Here is a 19,854-nt window from a genome sequence, read left to right on the forward strand (position 1 = left end):
TTGTGGTTAAGATGAACCCATCTTTAAAATTGCTCTATCAGATATGGGTCATAGTAAGATTTAGCCAAGAATTTGTAGGAAAAGTAATAGGTAAGGTCAGTCAGTGCTATACACATACATTGAAGAATCCAGTCCTTCACAGTAGCAATAGGGAATAGTTTACGGCAGGAAAACCTGAACCCATCTTTTTGTGACACTGAAAAAGTAATTCAGCAAATTGAGTGGGGAAAAATTGTAATTGATGGTCAGAATTTAGTTATTGACTATCCCCTGGAAGAATACATTGATGTAGCAGCAGTCACTGATTATATTCATGTTGCAAAGATGCATTGTCTTCTGCCTTATTTTATAGTTCTTAATGAAAATATTTTCCTAATTCTTCCCTTTCACAAGAAAATAAATCACAGTTATATGGAGAGCTAGGGTTTAAACTATAGACTACTGTTTCTTTCAAAACTAGGAAATGAGTGGTTAATAAAGTTCATTAGCCATGGATGGGCTAAATGCAAGTGAAAAAGAAACAAATGGAAGTATTTTATAAAACTTAGTTAGGCATGAGGAAAAAATACATAGGCTTTCTTTCTACTGAACAGTTTTTCTTGCTTACTGGTTAGGGTTCTTGATAGGCTCACTCCATTATCTCTGAACCTGCCCATTCTAAGAATAATGCCACTTTCACTATCCTGTGCTTACATATCCTTGTGTTTATTAGACCTGCTCAGTGTAGCTTATAATACAACCTGGCAAAGATACAAGTGTTCTTTTCTTATGCTAATTTATCCTCATTTCAACAATATAGCACTATTTGTGTTTATGTTCTATGCATTTTTCCCTAACAACAAGTAATTTATTTTGGCTTTTCTATAGATCAAAATAGTGAGACAGACTGTCCCACAATGGGTTATTTGTATATATACCTAATTCATAACATTTATGTGAAGTCTTACAGTGTTCTCTATTTTTTTTCCTAGAAGAAGATGGAAAAGCTGAGGATGTTCTAATGAAGTTTAAAGAATACCGAAATAGGCATTTTAGATCTGTTGTATTCATCAACCACAAAAGACTAACTAAGGAAAGAAGTAATATTTGGGGAAAAACACTGACTGTAGGGAAGAACTATATTATTTCAAAGACAACACTACATGAATATAAACCTGATGGAAAGGTTTTGAAAAATATTTCAGAATTGGTCATTAGAAATATAAGCCCTGCAAGAGAGAAGTTTGGTGAGAGTAATGGATGGGAGAAGTCACTCCTCAATACTAAGCATGAGAAAATTCATACTGCAGTGAATCTCTATAAACAAACAGACTGGGATCTGAGTGATGAACAGGAACTTATTCAGCATCAGAAGGTTCAAACTGCGGAGCAATCATTTGAACAAAATGAGTGTGAAAATTCCTTCCTTGTGAAAGGAATGTTATTTACACATACTAGAACTCACAGAAGAGGAGAAAGACTCTTTGGATATAATAAAAACGTAATGCCTTTCATCAAAAAGCCAAATCCAAGTGTCCAGCCACAAAATCTTACGGAGATGAAGCCCCATGCATATAGCAAATATGGGAAATTCCTCTGCAGGAAGTCCATTCTTATTATGCATCAGAGATCTCAAACAGAAGAGAAACCTTTTCATTGTCCTTACTGTGGGAATAGCTTTAGAAGGAAGTCATATCTCATTGAACACCAGCGAATTCACACAGGTGAGAAACCTTATGTTTGCAATCAATGTGGAAAAGCCTTCCGTCAAAAGACAGCCCTCACTCTTCATGAGAAAACACATGTTGAGGGGAAACCCTACATTTGTATGGATTGTGGGAAGTCCTTCCGCCAGAAGGCAACCCTCACTAGACATTACAAAATACATACAGGGGAGAAAGCCTATGAATGTACTCAGTGTGGAAGTGCTTTTAGAAAGAAGTCATACCTCACTGATCATCAGAGAACTCATACAGGAGAGAAACCATATCAATGTAATGAATGTGGGAAGGCATTTATCCAGAAGACAACCCTCACTGTACACCAAAGAACTCACACAGGAGAGAAACCCTATATTTGTAGTGAGTGTGGAAAGTCCTTCTGCCAAAAGACAACCCTTACTCTCCATCAAAGAATTCATACAGGGGAAAAACCCTACATTTGTAGTGAATGTGGAAAGTCCTTTCGCCAGAAGGCAATCCTCACTGTTCATCAGAGAATACATACAGGAGAGAAGTCCAATGGATGTCCTCAATGTGGGAAAGCCTTTAGTAGGAAATCAAACCTCATTCGCCATCAGAAAACTCATACAGGAGCGAAACCATATGAATGTAAAGAATGTAGGAAGTTCTTCAGTTGTAAGTCAAACCTCATTGTCCATCAGAAAACTCACAAGGTAGAAACCTTGGAAATATAGTAAAAGATGTGACTTTATTTTTATAAAAAACTTTTAAAGTCATAGTAAATGCTGTATTAATGTTGCTTGCAAATGTAATAACATTCAATGGTTTAAGGCACTATAAACATACTGTTTACTAGATGATAAAGCACACAGAATTCTAGTCAAATTAAATGAGAAAAGTCATTGAAAATACAAGTTCCAATTTTTATTAGATTCACAAGATATAAACTTTCTCTGTCAAGTTGTTACACACATTTAAAATTGCTTGTTTTAAATTTCAGTACCTACCTGGTTGTAAACAAGTAATACACAGTTGGTATATAAACCATACTATAAGCAAAGGACTTTTTAAAAGAAAGTAGTTGCGAACTGTATTTTTCATTGCAAATATGGAATAAAAATTACTTGTTACCTCATCAGAGTTAACCACAGTTCTAACGTCTAACATTATAAATTAATTTTTGCATATTATAAACTTTATATAAATTGGATTATATACCATGTATTAATTTTTTTTACATTTGGCTTATTTCATCATTATGTCTCTAAAATTCATCATTAGTGCATTTGGCAGAAATCTGCATATTCTGTGTGGAATCTCATATGAATATATCACAGTTTATCCAGCTATTTTTGTTGGACTTTTTCTTTCTTTACAGCTTAGGATCATAATAAATAATGTTTTTGTGAATATATTTGCTTTTGGTGTACATATATTTATTTCCCTTGTGTATATACTTAGGAATGGATTTTCTGGTTCCTGAGGCATATTTGTGTTTGGTTGACTTTGGTAGATATTACCAAACAACTCAGAACTTTCACAGTATGAGATAATTTATTCTGAAGAGAAACAACTGAATATTATCAGTATGGTGATGGTTCAAACCAAAAAATTCATGGTAGAAGGAAACTCTATGAGTGTTGTGAAAACTGGGAATCTGAATGTAATACATGTACAAAAGCTTTAGCCAGAGCCCACATTTTAATATACCTAATACCAAACAAATGTAATAAATGTGAGATTACCTCTAGCCACAATAATGCCTTATGTGAAATCAGAAAGTTATACCATAGAAAGGCAGGCACTTAGCAACTTCCTTGCTCATTATGAGAGAATTCTAATTGGAGAAAAACCCTATGAATAAAATTAAGGGTTTGGGGGATAACCTTTACCTATAGCCCATATCTTACCAGTCATATAAAAATGATGAATATGGAAATGTTAGCTATAGCTTAAATGTTAATACAACACCAGAAAATTCACATTATATGGGAACTGTTCAAGTAGAATCTTGTAATTAGCCATATCTCACTCCTTATACAACACCAAACAATTCATACCGAAGAAAAGAATATTCAATGAGGAACATATAAGGTTTTTAACTTTAACTCTGGAAAATGCTGCTTTCATGAACAAAGTCCAACCATACTGAGACCACTGTGCTAGAGACTATGTGTAGGCACCCTGCACAAGAGCCCAGCTAAGTTCCTAGGGATCATCCAGCTGAGCCACCTTGGACATCCCATCAAGTTTTCAGATGACTGTAGTCCACTGGCACCCAACTGGCACCACAGGAGAGACCCTAAAACAGACGCATAAAAATAAATATTAGTGAGAATGCAGAGAAATCAAAACCTTTGTACACTGCTGATGAGAATATAAAAAGGTATGTCCAATGTGAAAGACAGTGACAGATCTAGGTAGGCCTAGGAGGAATGAAGATCACCAGGCAGGAAAACTGTACCGTGGGAAACTGTAGTCTGGGAAAATGCCTGCCTGGGAAACTGCCTGCCGACCCTACCCAGGACAAATAGATGCCTGGCTAAGATTGGGGTCTGGGGTCAGCCTATCTGGCATAACAGGATGCGACTTTAACATCAGTCTGACAAGATGTATCAAGAACAATGGTCGGCAGAAATGGCACCCAGCAACCAGCTCTAGCCAATCAGACTCTGACACCCCAACGAGTTACCCTTCTCGGGTTTTTGCACTCAAAAACCTGCCTTAAGAACAACCGAGCGAATCCTAACCTCCCTTTGTTTGCTACACGTTCCATAATCCCCAGCACTCTTGAGTCCCAACCTCCCTTTGTTGGCTCCACTTTTCCCTCTTATTCCCAGCTAATAAACCCTGCTCCTTAGCTTGCTGCGTCTGGTTTCTTGAGTGACTCTGACCTAACAGACAGTATGGCAGTTCCTCAAAAAAATTAAACATACAATTACCATATGATCTAGCAATTCCACTTCTGGGTATCTACCCAAAATCTTCAGAGACTTAAAGATATTTGTACACCATGTTCCTAGTAGTAGTATTCACAATAGCCAAAAGATGGAAGCAACCCAAGTATCCATCAATGGATGAATGGATAGATAAAATACAGTAAATGTATACAAGAGAGTATTATTCAGCCTTAAAAAGAAACTTCTGACACATGCTACAACGTAGATGAACCTTGAGGACACCATACTAAGTAAAGTAAATAAGCCATACACAAAAGGACAAACATTGTATCATTTGACTCATATGAGTTCCCTAGAGTATTGAAATTCATAGAGATGGGGGGGAAAGGAATTGAGAGTTATTATTTAATGAGGACATAGTTTCATTTTGAGAGACGAAAAAATTCTGCAGTTGAATGCAGTGATGGCTGTACGACCATGTGAATGAACTTAATGCCAATGAATTTTTATACTCAAAGAAGTTAAGATGGTAATACATTTGATTATTCATATTTTACAATTGTATGTAAATAAATAAATGACTCCTATCAAAATAATTAAGTATTAAGAAAATAACTTAAACAGCCTAGTGACAAAGTGGCAAAATTTCATATAAAGAGTAAGAATAGCAAATATACTTTAAAAAATGTTAAATCTAATTAATAAAAACTAAAAATATAGTACAATTTTACATTCACTATTATGTAGTAAAAATAAGTAACTTTCTCTAAAGGAGGTCAGGCATCTCTCCTGGATCCTGGAATTTCCCAAGAGATAGGAGTGTCTTTGTTTTCATAGTGAGGCCCTTGGACCACACTTGACTGTTTACATTTACTCAGTGATTCCTGGTGGGAGTTGCTCATGCCAGAAAGATGAATTATATGATTAAAGGGTTGGGTCCATGGGTCAGATGAAATCAGACTCCATAGAAAGGTAGAAAGCTGGACATTAAGTTCAACCTTATGTGCAATAGCTTAATCAATCATGCCTATGTAATTAAGCCTCAATTAAAAACTTTGGACACTGAAGCTCAGGAGAACATCCTGGACTGGCAATATTCCATGCATCCAGGGTAAGGCAGAGTAGGTTTATCATTGTTCATGTAGAAAATAACACTGTAAGAATAAACTCTGTGTTTTGCATACTCCCAGATGTAAGCCTACTTTGGACCCACCCTGTACTGTCATGCATGAATGACAGGAAAATGCACCCAAGGACATGGAAACTTCACCTGTGGAACCGTCCCAGATTCGGCCCTGTGTCTCTTCCTTTGGCTGGTTCTAATCCTTTTGCTGGTATTCTTATGCTATAATAAAACTAATCATACATATAGTATTAGGTTCCTGAGTTGGGTGAGTTGTTCTAGTCAATTACCAAATTTGAGGGAGTCCATGAAGATCCTCAAATTTGTAACTGGCTGATCTGAAATGAGGATGACTCTTGGATCCCTTGAATTTTCACCAGGTGTCAGAAGTCTCGGGCATATTATGCAGTCTGGAGGACTGTGCACTTAACATAGATGAATACTATAAATGTCCTATTAAGTGAAAAAAATCAGGGACTATGCCATATAGTATGAAACAATTTTTATAATATCCAGTAGCAAAAAAACTAAACACATTGCTTAGGGATACAAACGTACAGGATAAAACTATTACAGTGGCCTTATAGTATAGTCTGATATCAGGAGTTGTGATACCTCCAGCTTTGTTCTTCTTTTGTAAGACTGCTGAGGCTATATGGGGTCTTTAGTGGTTCCATATGAATTTTTGAAAATTTTATTCTAGTTTGGTAAAATATAACCGGTATTTTAATAGGAATTGTGTTGAATGTATTGATTGCTTTGGGTAGAAAAGACATTTTAATGATGTCAATTTTTCCATTCCATGAACTCGGCATATGCTTCTACTTATTTGTACACTATAAGGTCACTAATAAAAACAGCCTGGTACCAGCATTAGAACAGACATATAGATCAATGGAACAGGAAGAGAGCCTAGCAATAAACCTATAGGGAACCAATCTGCCTGGCAATGACAACTGTGGCTCAGCCCTACTGAAAAGACCAACAGGCGTGTTGTGGCATGCAGGAGCCAAACCCACGGATCGGTTCTCCCGCGGGAAATAAGGCCTGCATTATGCCTAGGCTGCTTTGAGACTTGCTCTTGCTAAAACTCCCTCACCCTGAGTTCAGGCCACAAATGCTTACTGCATATATTTAAAGTAACTCCCTGAAGTCTGTGCTAATTCTCCCAAGGACTGAAGTGTAACCAGACCAATTACTCTTATCCTTCCCTTGCATTTGCAACATTTTTTCCTTGTTAATCTGTAAGAAGTAATCAGTAACTTCCTTTTCATTGCTTTCTGTAAAAAGTAATTACCTAAAGCAAACCTAAGCATAATGAATGAAAACCTTCTTTGATGTATGATATTAGAAAGTTGATAAAAGCCTGTCAGGGCAAGGGTCGGGGTGCTCTCCCCTTGAGAGGGTGGCTGTGCTGTCCCTTTCCTCCACGGGACTCAGCAGTCTGTCTTGTCTCATCCATAACGCTGCGGACACTGCTGGCCAGTGTCCATGTCATAAACCCATGCCTTTATAATCAGTAGATAACTGACAAAGGTGAAAAAAAGCATACAATGGAGCAAAGACAATCTCTTCAATAAATGGTGCTGGGAAAACTGCACTGGTATGTGCAAAAAAAATAAATAAAACTAGACCACCAACTTATACTGTACACAAGAATAAACTCAAAATTGATAAAATCCATAAATATAAGTCATGAAACCATAAAAATCTTAGAAGAAAACAAAGGCAGTAAAATCTCAGATATATCACATACCAATATTTTTGCTGATATGTCTCTTACGACATTGGAAACAAATAAGAAAATAAACAGCCCTGGCTGGTGTAGCTCAGTGGATTGAGTGCAGGCCTGCGAACCACATGATCGTGGTTCGATTCCCAGTCAGGGCACATGCCTGGGTTGCAGGGCCGTTCCCAGCGGGGGGCTCACAAGAGGCAAGCATACATTGATATTTCTCTCCTTCTCTCCTTCCCTTCCTCTCTAAAAAGATAAATAAATAAAAATAAAGAAAAATCTAAAAAAAAGAAAATAAACAAATGGGACTACATCAAATTAAATAGCTGCTGCATAACTAAAGAAAACATCAGAGAGAGGTTTCAAGATGGCGAAAGAGTAGCACAGAGGGAATCTGGCTCCCGCACACCTGGTAGAAAATCCAGGCGGATCTACTGAGGAACAGCATTATCAACCAAAAATTCTCTAGCATTTATGAAAATAAGAGACCAGAGAGTGTGCTGGAGCGACCAGACAGCCGCAGGTTAAGTGAGGGATGTGAGGACAAAAGCAGCTGCACCCGCGGCCTCTGCAGTGGCGGCCTGCGCCCTCGGCCTGGTACGTGAGTACAGACAAAAAGTGGCAGCCAGCGACCTCGGCCAGCGCCTAACAGCCTCGGTGCTGCTGCCGCTGCTGGGAAACGGAGGCCTCAGTTTGGGACCAGCGGCGGGGTGCCTGCTGAGGAGGGAACTCCGGAAGCCCGACACCTGGCGGGTCTACAACAGACTCTGTGGGAGCCGTGGGCCTGCTACAGGGTCCGTGGGAGAGAACTGACTCCCCGCTCCCCGTCTAAGCAAGGCTGGGCAATACCGGGCAGAGACCTGTCTGCTTAAGTTTATGTAAAGGGTAACAAGAGCAGAGGGCCATGTTCACTTGCAGACTCTGTGGTCACCAGCCCGCCAGCCCAGGAGAATCGAGGACACTGTCGTCGCAGGCAGGCTTTGTGGAGAAGTCTTTATTGGAAAGTGAACTGAGGTGTTCTGCGACAGCAACTTGCCTCACCGCCCAAACAGCCTAGCACCCAGCCAGAGGAGGGGCGGGAGCACTTGGGTCCCGCCACAGGGCTGGGAAGGACAGTGCCAGATCCCGTGGGACCCAGGCAGCCTGCTGGGGGTGCAGGTGCATGCACCCCAATCCGGTAGCCTGGCTGGTGCAGGTGCATGAGTGTGTGCACCTGCATCCCAGCCCACAGAGAGGTCGTGCTGCAACCAGAAAAACCGGTTTGGACAGTTTGAAACCGACAAAGAAATATTTTTTTTTAGCAACTTCTTTTCTAAGTAATCTTATATATTTTTAATTGTATTATTGCTCTATCTTTCAATACTTTGTTCCTCTCCTTTCTTTTTGTCCGGTTTTAGTCCTTCTTCCTTTCTTCCCAAACTTTTCACATATTCCTCCTTTCTCCTGACTTTTTTTGTGTGTGTGGGTTGGATTGTTTGTTTGTTGCTTGGTTTTCTTTTACCCACAAGAGACACAAATAACTGGGAACTGTGAAAGGACCATAGTGGGACTTAAAGAGGGGGCATTTCAACAATAGTGACACAGAGACAAATTTCACTTTGCTATAGAAGAGAAGCCTCAGGTTACTGCATAGATATATTATTATTGTTTTTTTCATTATTCTCACTTCTTTTTTTATTTTAATAGTATCTTTGTATCCCTCCTCTTTCTGTATAGGTTTCTTAGTCCTGGCTGGTTATATTGTACTATTTTACAGGTTTCCCCTGTTCTTTCCTCCACAGTGTATTGCTAATTTTCTATACTTCATGCCACTTGCTTTCCTTTGGCATGCTACCCAAGCTCTGAAACCCCCATTCAGACAGATCACATAGAGTCTGTCATGTGAATGTTGCTCTAACATTATTGTAAATAATAGCTGTTCTATACAATGGTAAATACTTCACAACACATCTCTTGGACCTTAGACCACCTTACAGGTTCCTGAATTCTATTACTGTAGTGATTAACTCTATTTGCTCACACACTACACCTAGTTACTATCCTTTACTCTCACCTTATCTCTAAATCAGCAGTGAAGAATGTGAAACCACCATCAAAAACCTCCCAAAAAGTAAAAGTCCAGAACCAGATGGCTTTACTAGTAATTTCTAGAAAACATTAAAAGAGGATTTGATAGCTATACTTTTCAGACTCCCTCAAAAAATTGAAGAGGCAATACATCCTAATACATTTTATGATACCAACATAACTGCAATACCAAAACCTGGCAAGGATAACACATACTCGCGTGCACGCACACACACACAGAAAACTACACACCAGTATCTCTTATGAATAAAGATACAAATATCCTAAACAAAATGCTAACAAATCAAATACAACAATACATAAAAAAGTAATACATCATGCCCTGGCTGGTGTAGCTCAGTGGATTGAGTGCGGGCCTGCGAATCAGAGGATCGCGGTTCGATTCCCAGTCAGGGCACATGCCTGGGTTGCAGGCCGGTTCCCTGCAGGCCAACTCCCAGCACGGGGCGCACGAAAAGCAACCATACATTGATGTTTCCCTCTCCTTCCCCTCTAAAGATAAATAAATAAATAAAATCTTAAAAAAAAAAAGTAATACATCATGATCAAATGGGGTTCATTTCAGGGGCACAAGGATGGTTCAACATATGAAAATCAATCTATGTAATACACCACATTAGCAAAAAAAAGATAAAAAACATGGTCTTAATAGATGCAGAAGAAGTATTTGATGAAATAGAACATCAATTTATGATTAATACACTCAATGAAATGTATACAGAAGTTCCTAAATGTAATAAAGGCTATATGAGAAACCCCAGCTAGTATCATACTTAATGGTGAAAAATGGAAAGATTTTCCTTTAAGATCAGGGACAAGACAAAAATGTTCACTCTCACTACTCTTACTCAGCATAGTATTGGAAGTCCAAGCCAGAGCAATCAGGCAAGAAAAAAAAAAGGCATCCAAGTCAGAAATGAAGAAGTGAAAGTGTCACTTTTTGCAGATGACATAATTCTTTATACAGAATACTGTAAAGACTCTATAAAAAAANGGACCTAAAGAGGGGGCATTTCAACAATAGTGACACAGAGACAAATTTCACTTTGCTATAGAAGAGAAGCCTCAAGTTACTGCATAGATATATTATTATTGTTTTTTTCATTATTCTCACTTCTTTTTTTATTTTAATAGTATCTTTGTATCCCTCCTCTTTCTGTATAGGTTTCTTAGTCCTGGCTGGTTATATTGTACTATTTGACAGGTTTCCCCTGTTCTTTCCTCCACAGTGTATTGCTAATTTTCTATACTTCATGCCACTTGCTTTCCTTTGGCATGCTACCCAAGCTCTGAAACCCCCATTCAGACAGATCACATAGAGTCTGTCATGTGAATGTTGATCTAACATTATTGTAAATAATAGTTGTTCTATACAACAGTAAACACTTCACAACACATCTCTTGGACCTTAGACCACCTTACAAGTTCCTGAATTCTATTACTGTAGTGTTTAACTCTATTTGCTCACATGCTACACCTAGTTACTATTCTTTACTCTCACCTTACCTCTAAATCAGCAGTGAAGAATGTGAAACCACCATCAAAAACCTCCCAAAAAGTAAAAGTCCAGAACCAGATGGCTTTACTAGTAATTTCTAAAAACATTAAAAGAGGATTTGATAGCTATACTTTTCAGACTCCCTCAAAAAATTGAAGAGGCAATACATCCTAATACATTTTATGATACCAACATAACTGCAATACCAAAACCTGGCAAGGATAACACATACTCGCGTGCACGCACACACACACAGAAAACTACACACCAGTATCTCTTATGAATACAGATACAAATATCCTAAACAAAATGCTAACAAATCCAATACAACAATACATTAAAAAAGTAATACATCATGATCAAATGGGGTTCATTTCAGGGGCACAAGGATGGTTCAACATATGAAAATCAATCGATGTAATACACCACATTAGCAAAAAAAGATAAAAAAACATGGTCTTAATAGATGCAGAAAAAGTATTTGATGAAATACAACATCAATTCATGATTAATACACTCAATGAAATGTATACAGAAGGAAAGTTCCTAAATGTAATATAGGCTATATGACAAACCCCAGCTAGTATCATACTTCATGGTGAAAAATGGAAAGATTTTCCTCTAAGATCAGGGACAAGACAAAAATGTTCACTCTCACTACTCTTATTCAGCATAGTATTGGAAGTCCAAGCCAGAGCAATCAGGCAAGAAAAAAAAAAGGCATCCAAGTCAGAAATGAAGAAGTGAAAGTGTCACTTTTTGCAGATGACATAATTCTTTATACAGAATACTGTAAAGACTCTATCAAAAAAAAACTATTAGAAACAATAAGTGAATAAAGTTGCAGAATACAAAATCAATGTACAAAAATTCCCTGTATTCCTATATTCTAACAATGAAATTTCAGACATGCAATGAACAATTCCTTTTGCAATTGCAACAAAATGAATATAATACACAGGAATAAACAATAAAGAATGTGAAGGACATATATACTGAAAACTACAAAGCATTATTGAGATTGAAAAACACAATGAAATGAAAAGGTATTCTGTATTCACGCATTGGAAGAATCAGCATAGTTAAAATGCCATGTTTCTCAAGGCAATATACAGATTTAATGCATTCCCCACCCAAACCTCAATAACATTTTCAAAGAAATAGAATGAAAAAATCATCAGATTTGTGTGGAACCACAAAAGACCCCAAACAGCCAAAGTATAAAGAACAAAGAACAGAGGTATTACACTCCCTGACTTCAAATTATACTACAAAGTGATAATAATATAAACAGCATAGTATTTGCAGAAAAAAGATACACTGACAAATGGAACAGAAATAAGAGGGTGGGAATAAACCAACATCTGTATAAGTAAATAATTACTGACAACAGCACCAAAACACATAATGGAGAGAAAAAAAGCCTGACTGGTGTGGCTTAGTGGGTTGGACATGATCCTGAAAACCAAAAGGTCACCTGCTTGATTCCTGGTCAGGGCACATGCCTGAGTTGCATGCCAGGTCCCTGGCTGGGGGTGTTTGACAGGCAACAAACTGGTGTTGCTCCTCCCTTACCCTCTTTGTAAAAATAAATAAATTCAATCTATTTTTTAAACCCTGTTCAATAAAAAGTACTGAGAAAATTGGAAAGCCACATGGGAAAGAATGAAACTAGATTGCTGTTAGTTCACCACATACAAAAAGTAACTCAAAATGGTTCAAAGAACTAAATATAGGACTTGAAACAATGAATTACATAGAAGAAAACATAGGTACTAAATGTATGTATGGACCTTGGTCTTAAGAGAAGATCTAAGGTCCATTAAATCTTCAACTTTATTTTTTTATTGTTTCTAATAGTTTTTTTTTGGTGGAGTGTTTACAGTTTCATATGAATTTGACCCCAAAGGCAAGGGAAGTAAAGGCAGAAATAAATGAATGGAACTACAATAAAATAAAAAGCTTCTGTATTGCAAAAGAAACTGCCATGCCAACAAAACAAAAAGGCAACCAACTTAATGGGAGAAGATATTTGCAAACATCAGCTCCAACAAGGGGTTAATGCCCAAAATATATAAAGAACTCATACAACTCAACAGCAAACAACATCCAATTTAAAAACGGACAAGGGGACTTGGGACAAAGATGGAAGCATAGATACATACACTGTGTCTCCTCACACAACCAAAAGAAGAACAAAAAATTTAAAAACAAGAAACAATCAGAAAATTTGAACTGTATGGAAGTCTGACAACCAAGGAATTAAAGAAGAAACATTCAGACTGGAAGGAGGGGCAGAGATGGGCAGTTGGGCAGAGAGGGCTCTCAGCAAGGCAGTGGCTGGTGGCCCCCAAGAGTTGGTAGATTTTGGACTGGGTGGTCCCACATTTGCATGCAGATAAACTGGGGGGGACAATGGGGGAGCGAGACAGACCATGAAACCCAGAGTTCAAGCATGGGGAAATAGAGCCTCAAACCTCTAATCGAAAACACCAGTGGGGGTTGAGGTGGCAGCAGGAGAAACCCCCAGATTCACAGGAGAGTTCACTGGACACACCCACAGAGTCCTAGAATGTATACAAGCCTACCCACCTGGGAATCAGCACCAGAAGGGCCCAATTTGGGTACCCAAATTGTGGGTAGTGGGGGAAGTGACTGAAAATAGGGAGAGAATGGAGCAAGCACCATTATTCCCACCCAGACTCCTCCCCTACCTACAGCATAACAATGCAACTACATGGGTTGCCCCATCCTGGTGAACACTTAAGGCTCCGCCCCTTACAACATAATAGGCATGCCAAGACAAAAAAAAAAAATGGCCCAAATAAAAGAACTGATCAAAGCTCCAGAAAAAATACAACTAAGTGATAAAGAGATCACCAACCTATCAGATGCACAGTTCAAAACACTGGCAATCAAGGCTCTGCCTCTTACAACATAATAGGCGTGCCAAGATAAAAAAAAAAAAAAAAGACAGTGCTCGGAACTGGGCTTATCCTGTCTTTCCTATCCAAATATATGTGGTTACTCCAGAGACCATTTCTGCCATATCAACAATAGGGCTGCGTGTCTTTATGGTTAAAAAATATGGTGCCTCTATTGGGGAATTTGCTGATAAATTCAATGGGCAAAAATGTGCCCAACTAGAAGAAATGATAACAGGCTTCCATCAGAAACATCCAGGATGCAACTGATCTGGAGAAGTCCCAGCAGGCCCTGGTGCAAAAGCATCATTACCTTTTTGATGTCCAGAGGAGTAACACTGCTATGGCCTTGGAGGTTCCTTACTGGGAATGACTGCATAGAGTATGGAAGGAGGATAGTCCACTTCCATCTGGACTATCGTATCTCAGTGCAGAACATGATGCACTGGAAGGAGCAAGAGCACATGATAAATTGGGTGGAGAAGCATGTGGTGCAGAGCATCTCTGCACAACAGGAAAAGGAGACAATTGCCAAGTGCACTGCAGATCTAAAGCTGCTTGCAAAGAAGGCCCAAGCACAGCCAGTTATAGAAACAAATTGATTTAGACTGAGACAGCTAAAAACACTCAACTGAGTGGAAACTAGGCTGTGACAAAAGCTTTCTGTATCATCTTCTACTGGAGTCCAGTGTACCCCATCTAAAAATGAAAAGCATAAGTTCCATCTAAAGACAGAATTAAAACAATCTGTTGGCCAGTGAGATGTTTCTTGTCCTTCTTGCTCTGCATTTTGGATTGTTCAATGGTCACTTCTGAACAAGTAGTGTGCTTTTAGTAATATTTGGTATCTGATTAAAGACTACCAAATTATCATTTAAATTGATCATTAATTCTGTCATCTTACAATAAAATGAAAGTTGAATAGGAAAAACAAACAAAGCAAAATTATATATACAATTTGATCAAATTACGCAGGAAAAAAGAAATGCATGTGTAAAAGTTTGAAGAAATAACACCAAAATATTACTAGACATTGTGTAGAAGCAATGATACAATACTCTTCTATATTTTTAAATGTCTTACAGTAAGTAGATACCTAATGGGAAACTTTAACTTTTATTATTTATTTAAAAAAACAGATGATTAGAAGTACATCTATATGGTGAAAACCAAAACAATATAAAAAGATTTCTGTTTGTGCATAAATATTAAGAAAGACACAAAAATACAAACTATTGTTGCATTTGAATCTGAGGACCAAAGAGATTTTTAGTTCTGTCACAGTCCTCAAAATATTGTCTCATGATCTCTCCACCCTATACACACACATAAAGAGATCATTTTAGGGTTGATCTGAAGATGGCTGGCTGCTTCCTCTGCTCTGCAGAGATGGGTCCTAAAGCAAGAAGCAAGTCATGGCCCTGGAAATCAAGAACAGTAAATGCCTGGTTTCAGAAGCTATAACCCCCCATGGCTATGACTGAGTGAGAGACCTTGGGTCCATAAGCCACTAAGGATACAAAATTCATCTTTGTCAGATAGTGGTGCTATCTCTGCCCCCTTAACTTTACCCTGTTTGGCTCTGAGCCAGGCAGGTTAGCCAATGATGGGTAAGATTCCTCGAGGGAAGGATGACCTATGACAGGCACGGTCATGGGGGCCCTCAGGGAAGGACTTGGGGGGCTACAGCAAAAGGGGATGATGGACCCTCGCTCCTTGGCTTTGACATAGCCTGAGTCCTCATTCTGTCTGTGAGAAGTTTCCTAATCTCTTGGCTGCCTTACTTCCCCTGCCTGACTTAAGCCTGAAACAGTGACAGAGGACAGTGCAGTCCTGTGCTGGAAAGGGCCAGTTCCCTGGGGCAATCAGACCTAAGAAAGAATATATAAAATCCTGTGAAACCTGCTTTGCTAAGAATATTCTTAGCAAAGAATATTAGAATATTAGAATATTCTAGAATATTAGAATTCTAATATTCTAATATTAGAATAATATTAGAATATATTCTAATATATTCTAGAATAATTAGAATATTATTCTAATTGTAGAATATCAATTCTATAGTTGTTCTTATTATTGATTATTAATAATATTAATTAGCCCTGGCTGGCGTAGCTCAGTGGATTGAGTGCGGGCCTGTGAACCAGATGATCACTGTTCGATTCCCAGTCAGGGCACATGCCTGGGTTGCAGGCTGGTTCCTTGCAGGCCAACTTCCAGCAGGGGACACACGAAAGGCAACCATACATTGATGTTTCTCTCCCTCTCTCCTTCCCCTCTAAAGATAAATAAATAAATAAAATCTAAAAAAATATATATTAATTAAATTTTCTGATAAGGGTCTGAGCAGGAAATGAATTTATTTCCCAAAGTTTTATAGCCCTTTAGCTAACTGACCCTGACTCAGGATAAACCCTTGTAGTTCTTTGTATTTTGTCTATTGTTTGATCCTTATTACCTGACAATGACTGATGAGCTTTACCTATATTCCTGTGCAAATTGAACCCAATAAAAGCCCATTGAGGAAAAGGCTCTTGGCCCTTCTCCTTTGAGAGATCGGCCACCTTTCCTCCCCAAGCAGATCATGTCTTGGTGGACTTATTCTCATCTGTGGCAGATGGGGAGGCTCTGTGGGCAGAGTCCCACCACAGCTCAGGACTCTTAAATCAAGCAGGTCTTCCCACATGTCTGAATAAAGGTTGGTCTACACAATTGGGATCTTCATTTCCCACCACTGTTGAGAAATTTAAAAGCATAGTCTTTTTGATTATCGGAACCTTTTACTCACTGACAGGAACCTCAAAAAGCCAACCACAGAGGAAAGTCGCAACACATAAACATTCGCATGTATAATAAGCACATTCATTCTCAGATAATAGGGTCAAATGGCTTTGGCCACAGCAAGGACATGACCATCTTGGAAAGTGCGGGCTTTCTACCTTTAGACCCAGTTGAACAGTAGTAGCTACTTTCAATTTCTGGATAGTAAAGCGGGGGCAAGGTCTGCCAACTGAAAGCTGCCTTTAATTTTTAATTAAGAAATAAGTTTCTGAGCGCGGGCCTGCGAACCAGAGGATTGCGGTTCGATTCCCAGTCATGGCACATGCCTGGGTTGCAGTCCAGTTCCCTGCAGGCCAACTCCCAGCAGGGGATGCACAAAAGGCAACCATACATTGATGTTTCTCTCCCTCTCTCCTTCCCTTCTAAAGATAAATAAATAATATCTTTAAAAAAAAAAAAAGAAATAAGTTTCAAAAAGAATCTTTGGCTCTTTCTCCTTTCCTGCCTAAGAGATTCAGACAGAAAAACCTGCTTGAGGAGGTGAACCTTAACATAATCACCTTAGCATTAGACAGGAAGCTCTAAGCAAGCAGAAGCATGTTTACTAGATTCCCACTGTGTCCCACTGTTCCTGAGCCACCTAGCAAGAATTTGCCTGCCTGTGCATTATGCTCTTCCTCATCTACCTGCAAATTGCTTATTCTCACTTCTAAAATCTAAGACTCCATTTCCTAGCCCTATCTTTTTTTCTTTGTCCAAAATCTTATATACACCTAGTGTCGCCTCACTGTCTGGAGTTTTCACCCTTATGCAAATTCCCCATGCACGTGTACTAAAAATTTGTTTTCTACTGTTTTAAAAAAATGGGCAGAGGACATAAACTGACACTTCTCCCAAGAAAATATACAAATGACCAACAGATATTTGAATGTGCTCAACTTCACTAGCTCTTAGAGAAATGCAAATCAAAACTACAATGAGATACCACTTCACACATGTTAAAATGGTTATTATCAACCAGATAAGTAACAACAAGTGTTGGAGAGGTTGTGGAGAAAAAGGAACCCTCCTTCACTGCTGCTGGGAATGTAAACTGGTACAACCACTATGGAAAACAGTATAAAGGTTCCTCAAAAAAATTAAGCACAGAGTTACATATGACCCAGCAATCCCTCTTCTGGGTATCTGCCTGAAAATTTTGAAAACATTTATTTGCAAAAATATATGTATCCCTCTGTTTGTTGCAGCATTATTTACAGTGGCTAAGATATGGGAACAGCCAAAGTGCCCTTCCTTGGATGATTAGATAAAGATGTGGTACATACAGAGGCTGGGGCAAAAGTAGGTTTACAGTTGTGACAGAAAGGTTATGACTATAATAGCTTTATTAACTCTGTTTCACACACTTATATCTGTAAACCTACTTTTGCCTACCCCTGTACGATGGAATACTACTGAAATACTGCCATTTGCAAACACATGGTTAGAACTTGAGAATATCATGCTAAGCAAAATAATAAGAACCATATGATTTCACTCATGAGTGGGATATAAAACTGAAAACAAATGTACAAACAAGAAAAACAAAAACTCATAGACAACAGTATTGTGGTTATCAGAGGAGAGGAGGGTGGAGGGAGTAGTAAAGGGTAAGGGGGTAAAATACGGTGACAGAAGATGATATGACTTTGCATGGTGGGCACATAATGCAACATAAAGATCATAGAAATGTTTACCTGAAATCTAAATATGTACTCTTATTAATCAATGTGACCTCAATACGTTTAATTTAAAAAGTGAGAGAATGAATATTGGGCTAGAGATATGTGACTACACAACTAACAGTATCTAATATTAAAAATATTCTCAAAGATCCTTCAATTATGTAAGAAATTACAATATCAATTAAATGAAAATATGAAATATATATGTATATATGTACACAGAAATATATGTACACGTTATTTGTGTACACATGTAAAACCAAAATACTCAGCACACAAGATAACCTGAATCATTTGCCTTATTAACAAAAAGAAAATTAGGAACTGCAAGGAAGATATTTCTAAAACCAAATAGTAGGTTCCCGGTCACTTGATGGGTCTTTCTAGGCAAATACCAAGAAAGAAAGAAAATCATGTCCTGAAAAATATATTTTGGAAACAAAGAGAAAATACCAAGGCACTTTAAACATGCCTTTTAGATATCACAACTATTATTTCACGCAAAGAGGAATACACACAGTCACATATTCACAATCACGTACCCACCACGGGGACAAAGTCACAGGTCACACCCGCACAGTATTTATACCGTCAATCATTAACAGTCATACCACGGGGACTCACAACCACACCAAAGCTCCTCACCTCCACACACACAGTAACAGACATAGTCAAAATCGCAAACACAACATTGGGACACACAGTCACAAACAACTTCACAATCACCCCTTCTCTGGCCGTTCCGCCCCAACAGACTTCCCTCCCGTCCTCACTTCTGTGCGTTTCATCTTCGGTCACCTCCGAATCACGTCACCGACAAGGCGGGACCACTCAGGAACCATTATCGGCGTCCATTTCTGGGTCTGCAGGACCGCTCCACCTCCTGAGGGTGGGGGGAGCGGCAGGCGTGGCGCCCTCTGGGAAGTGTAGTTCAGCAAAGTCCTCGCGATACAGCAGATGGCGTTGGGCTCGAACCCGGCCAAAGAAAGCAGAGAACCGCACCCTGGAGTCTTCTGGTTCTTCTAGTGTTACCTCGACTGTGGCTCCTACTAGGAGTCAGCCCGGCATGCTTGAGCTGAGCTTGTAAAAAGCCAAGGCACGGCAGTCTCTATACAGAGAGTTACCTGAGTTCCGCAGGAGACGAGCCATTACTGCTGCTGGGAAGTGTAGTCCACAATCAGAAAAGTTGCAGAACGGTCAACATCCACTGATTCCATCCTGCACTGTACCCGGGCTTGGCAGAGCCCAGGAGACCGCTAGGAATGCTAACCAGCCCAAGGAAAGCGCAGGCGCAGGGTTTCTCGCTCGCCATCGAAGTCTTTGTTTGCTGGTGAGTGGTTTCGGCTCCGCCAAACGCGAATCTGGCCGTGGGACCTGCGTTTCTCGGCTCAGTAACCTGCTTGGAGGTTGTAGAGGAGGA

The 19,854-nt window shown here is 39.0% G+C and overlaps 1 protein-coding gene and 1 pseudogene across 3 annotated transcripts in view; both read left to right on the top strand.

The window, feature by feature from the left end:
* The window catches only part of ZNF382 (zinc finger protein 382), a 39,327-nt gene extending 35,187 nt beyond the window's left edge, over positions 1 to 4,140 (top strand). For all 3 annotated transcript variants that reach the window (XM_037040092.1, XM_037040093.1, XM_037040094.1), the window contains exon 5: positions 972 to 4,140. In XM_037040092.1, coding sequence (XP_036895987.1) covers positions 972 to 2,395 — 1,424 coding nt within the window. In that variant the 3' untranslated portion in view covers positions 2,396 to 4,140. The remainder of the gene's footprint in view (positions 1 to 971) is intronic.
* Positions 4,141 to 7,786: 3,646 nt separating this feature from the next.
* On the top strand, positions 7,787 to 14,546 carry LOC118983038 (ATP synthase F(0) complex subunit B1, mitochondrial-like; annotated as a pseudogene).
* Positions 14,547 to 19,854: the final 5,308 nt, after the last annotated feature.

The sequence above is a fragment of the Sturnira hondurensis genome, unplaced genomic scaffold (assembly GCF_014824575.4).
Source record: "Sturnira hondurensis isolate 20B ecotype Veracruz unplaced genomic scaffold, ASM1482457v3 Scaffold0002597, whole genome shotgun sequence".
NCBI lineage: Eukaryota > Metazoa > Chordata > Mammalia > Chiroptera > Phyllostomidae > Sturnira > Sturnira hondurensis.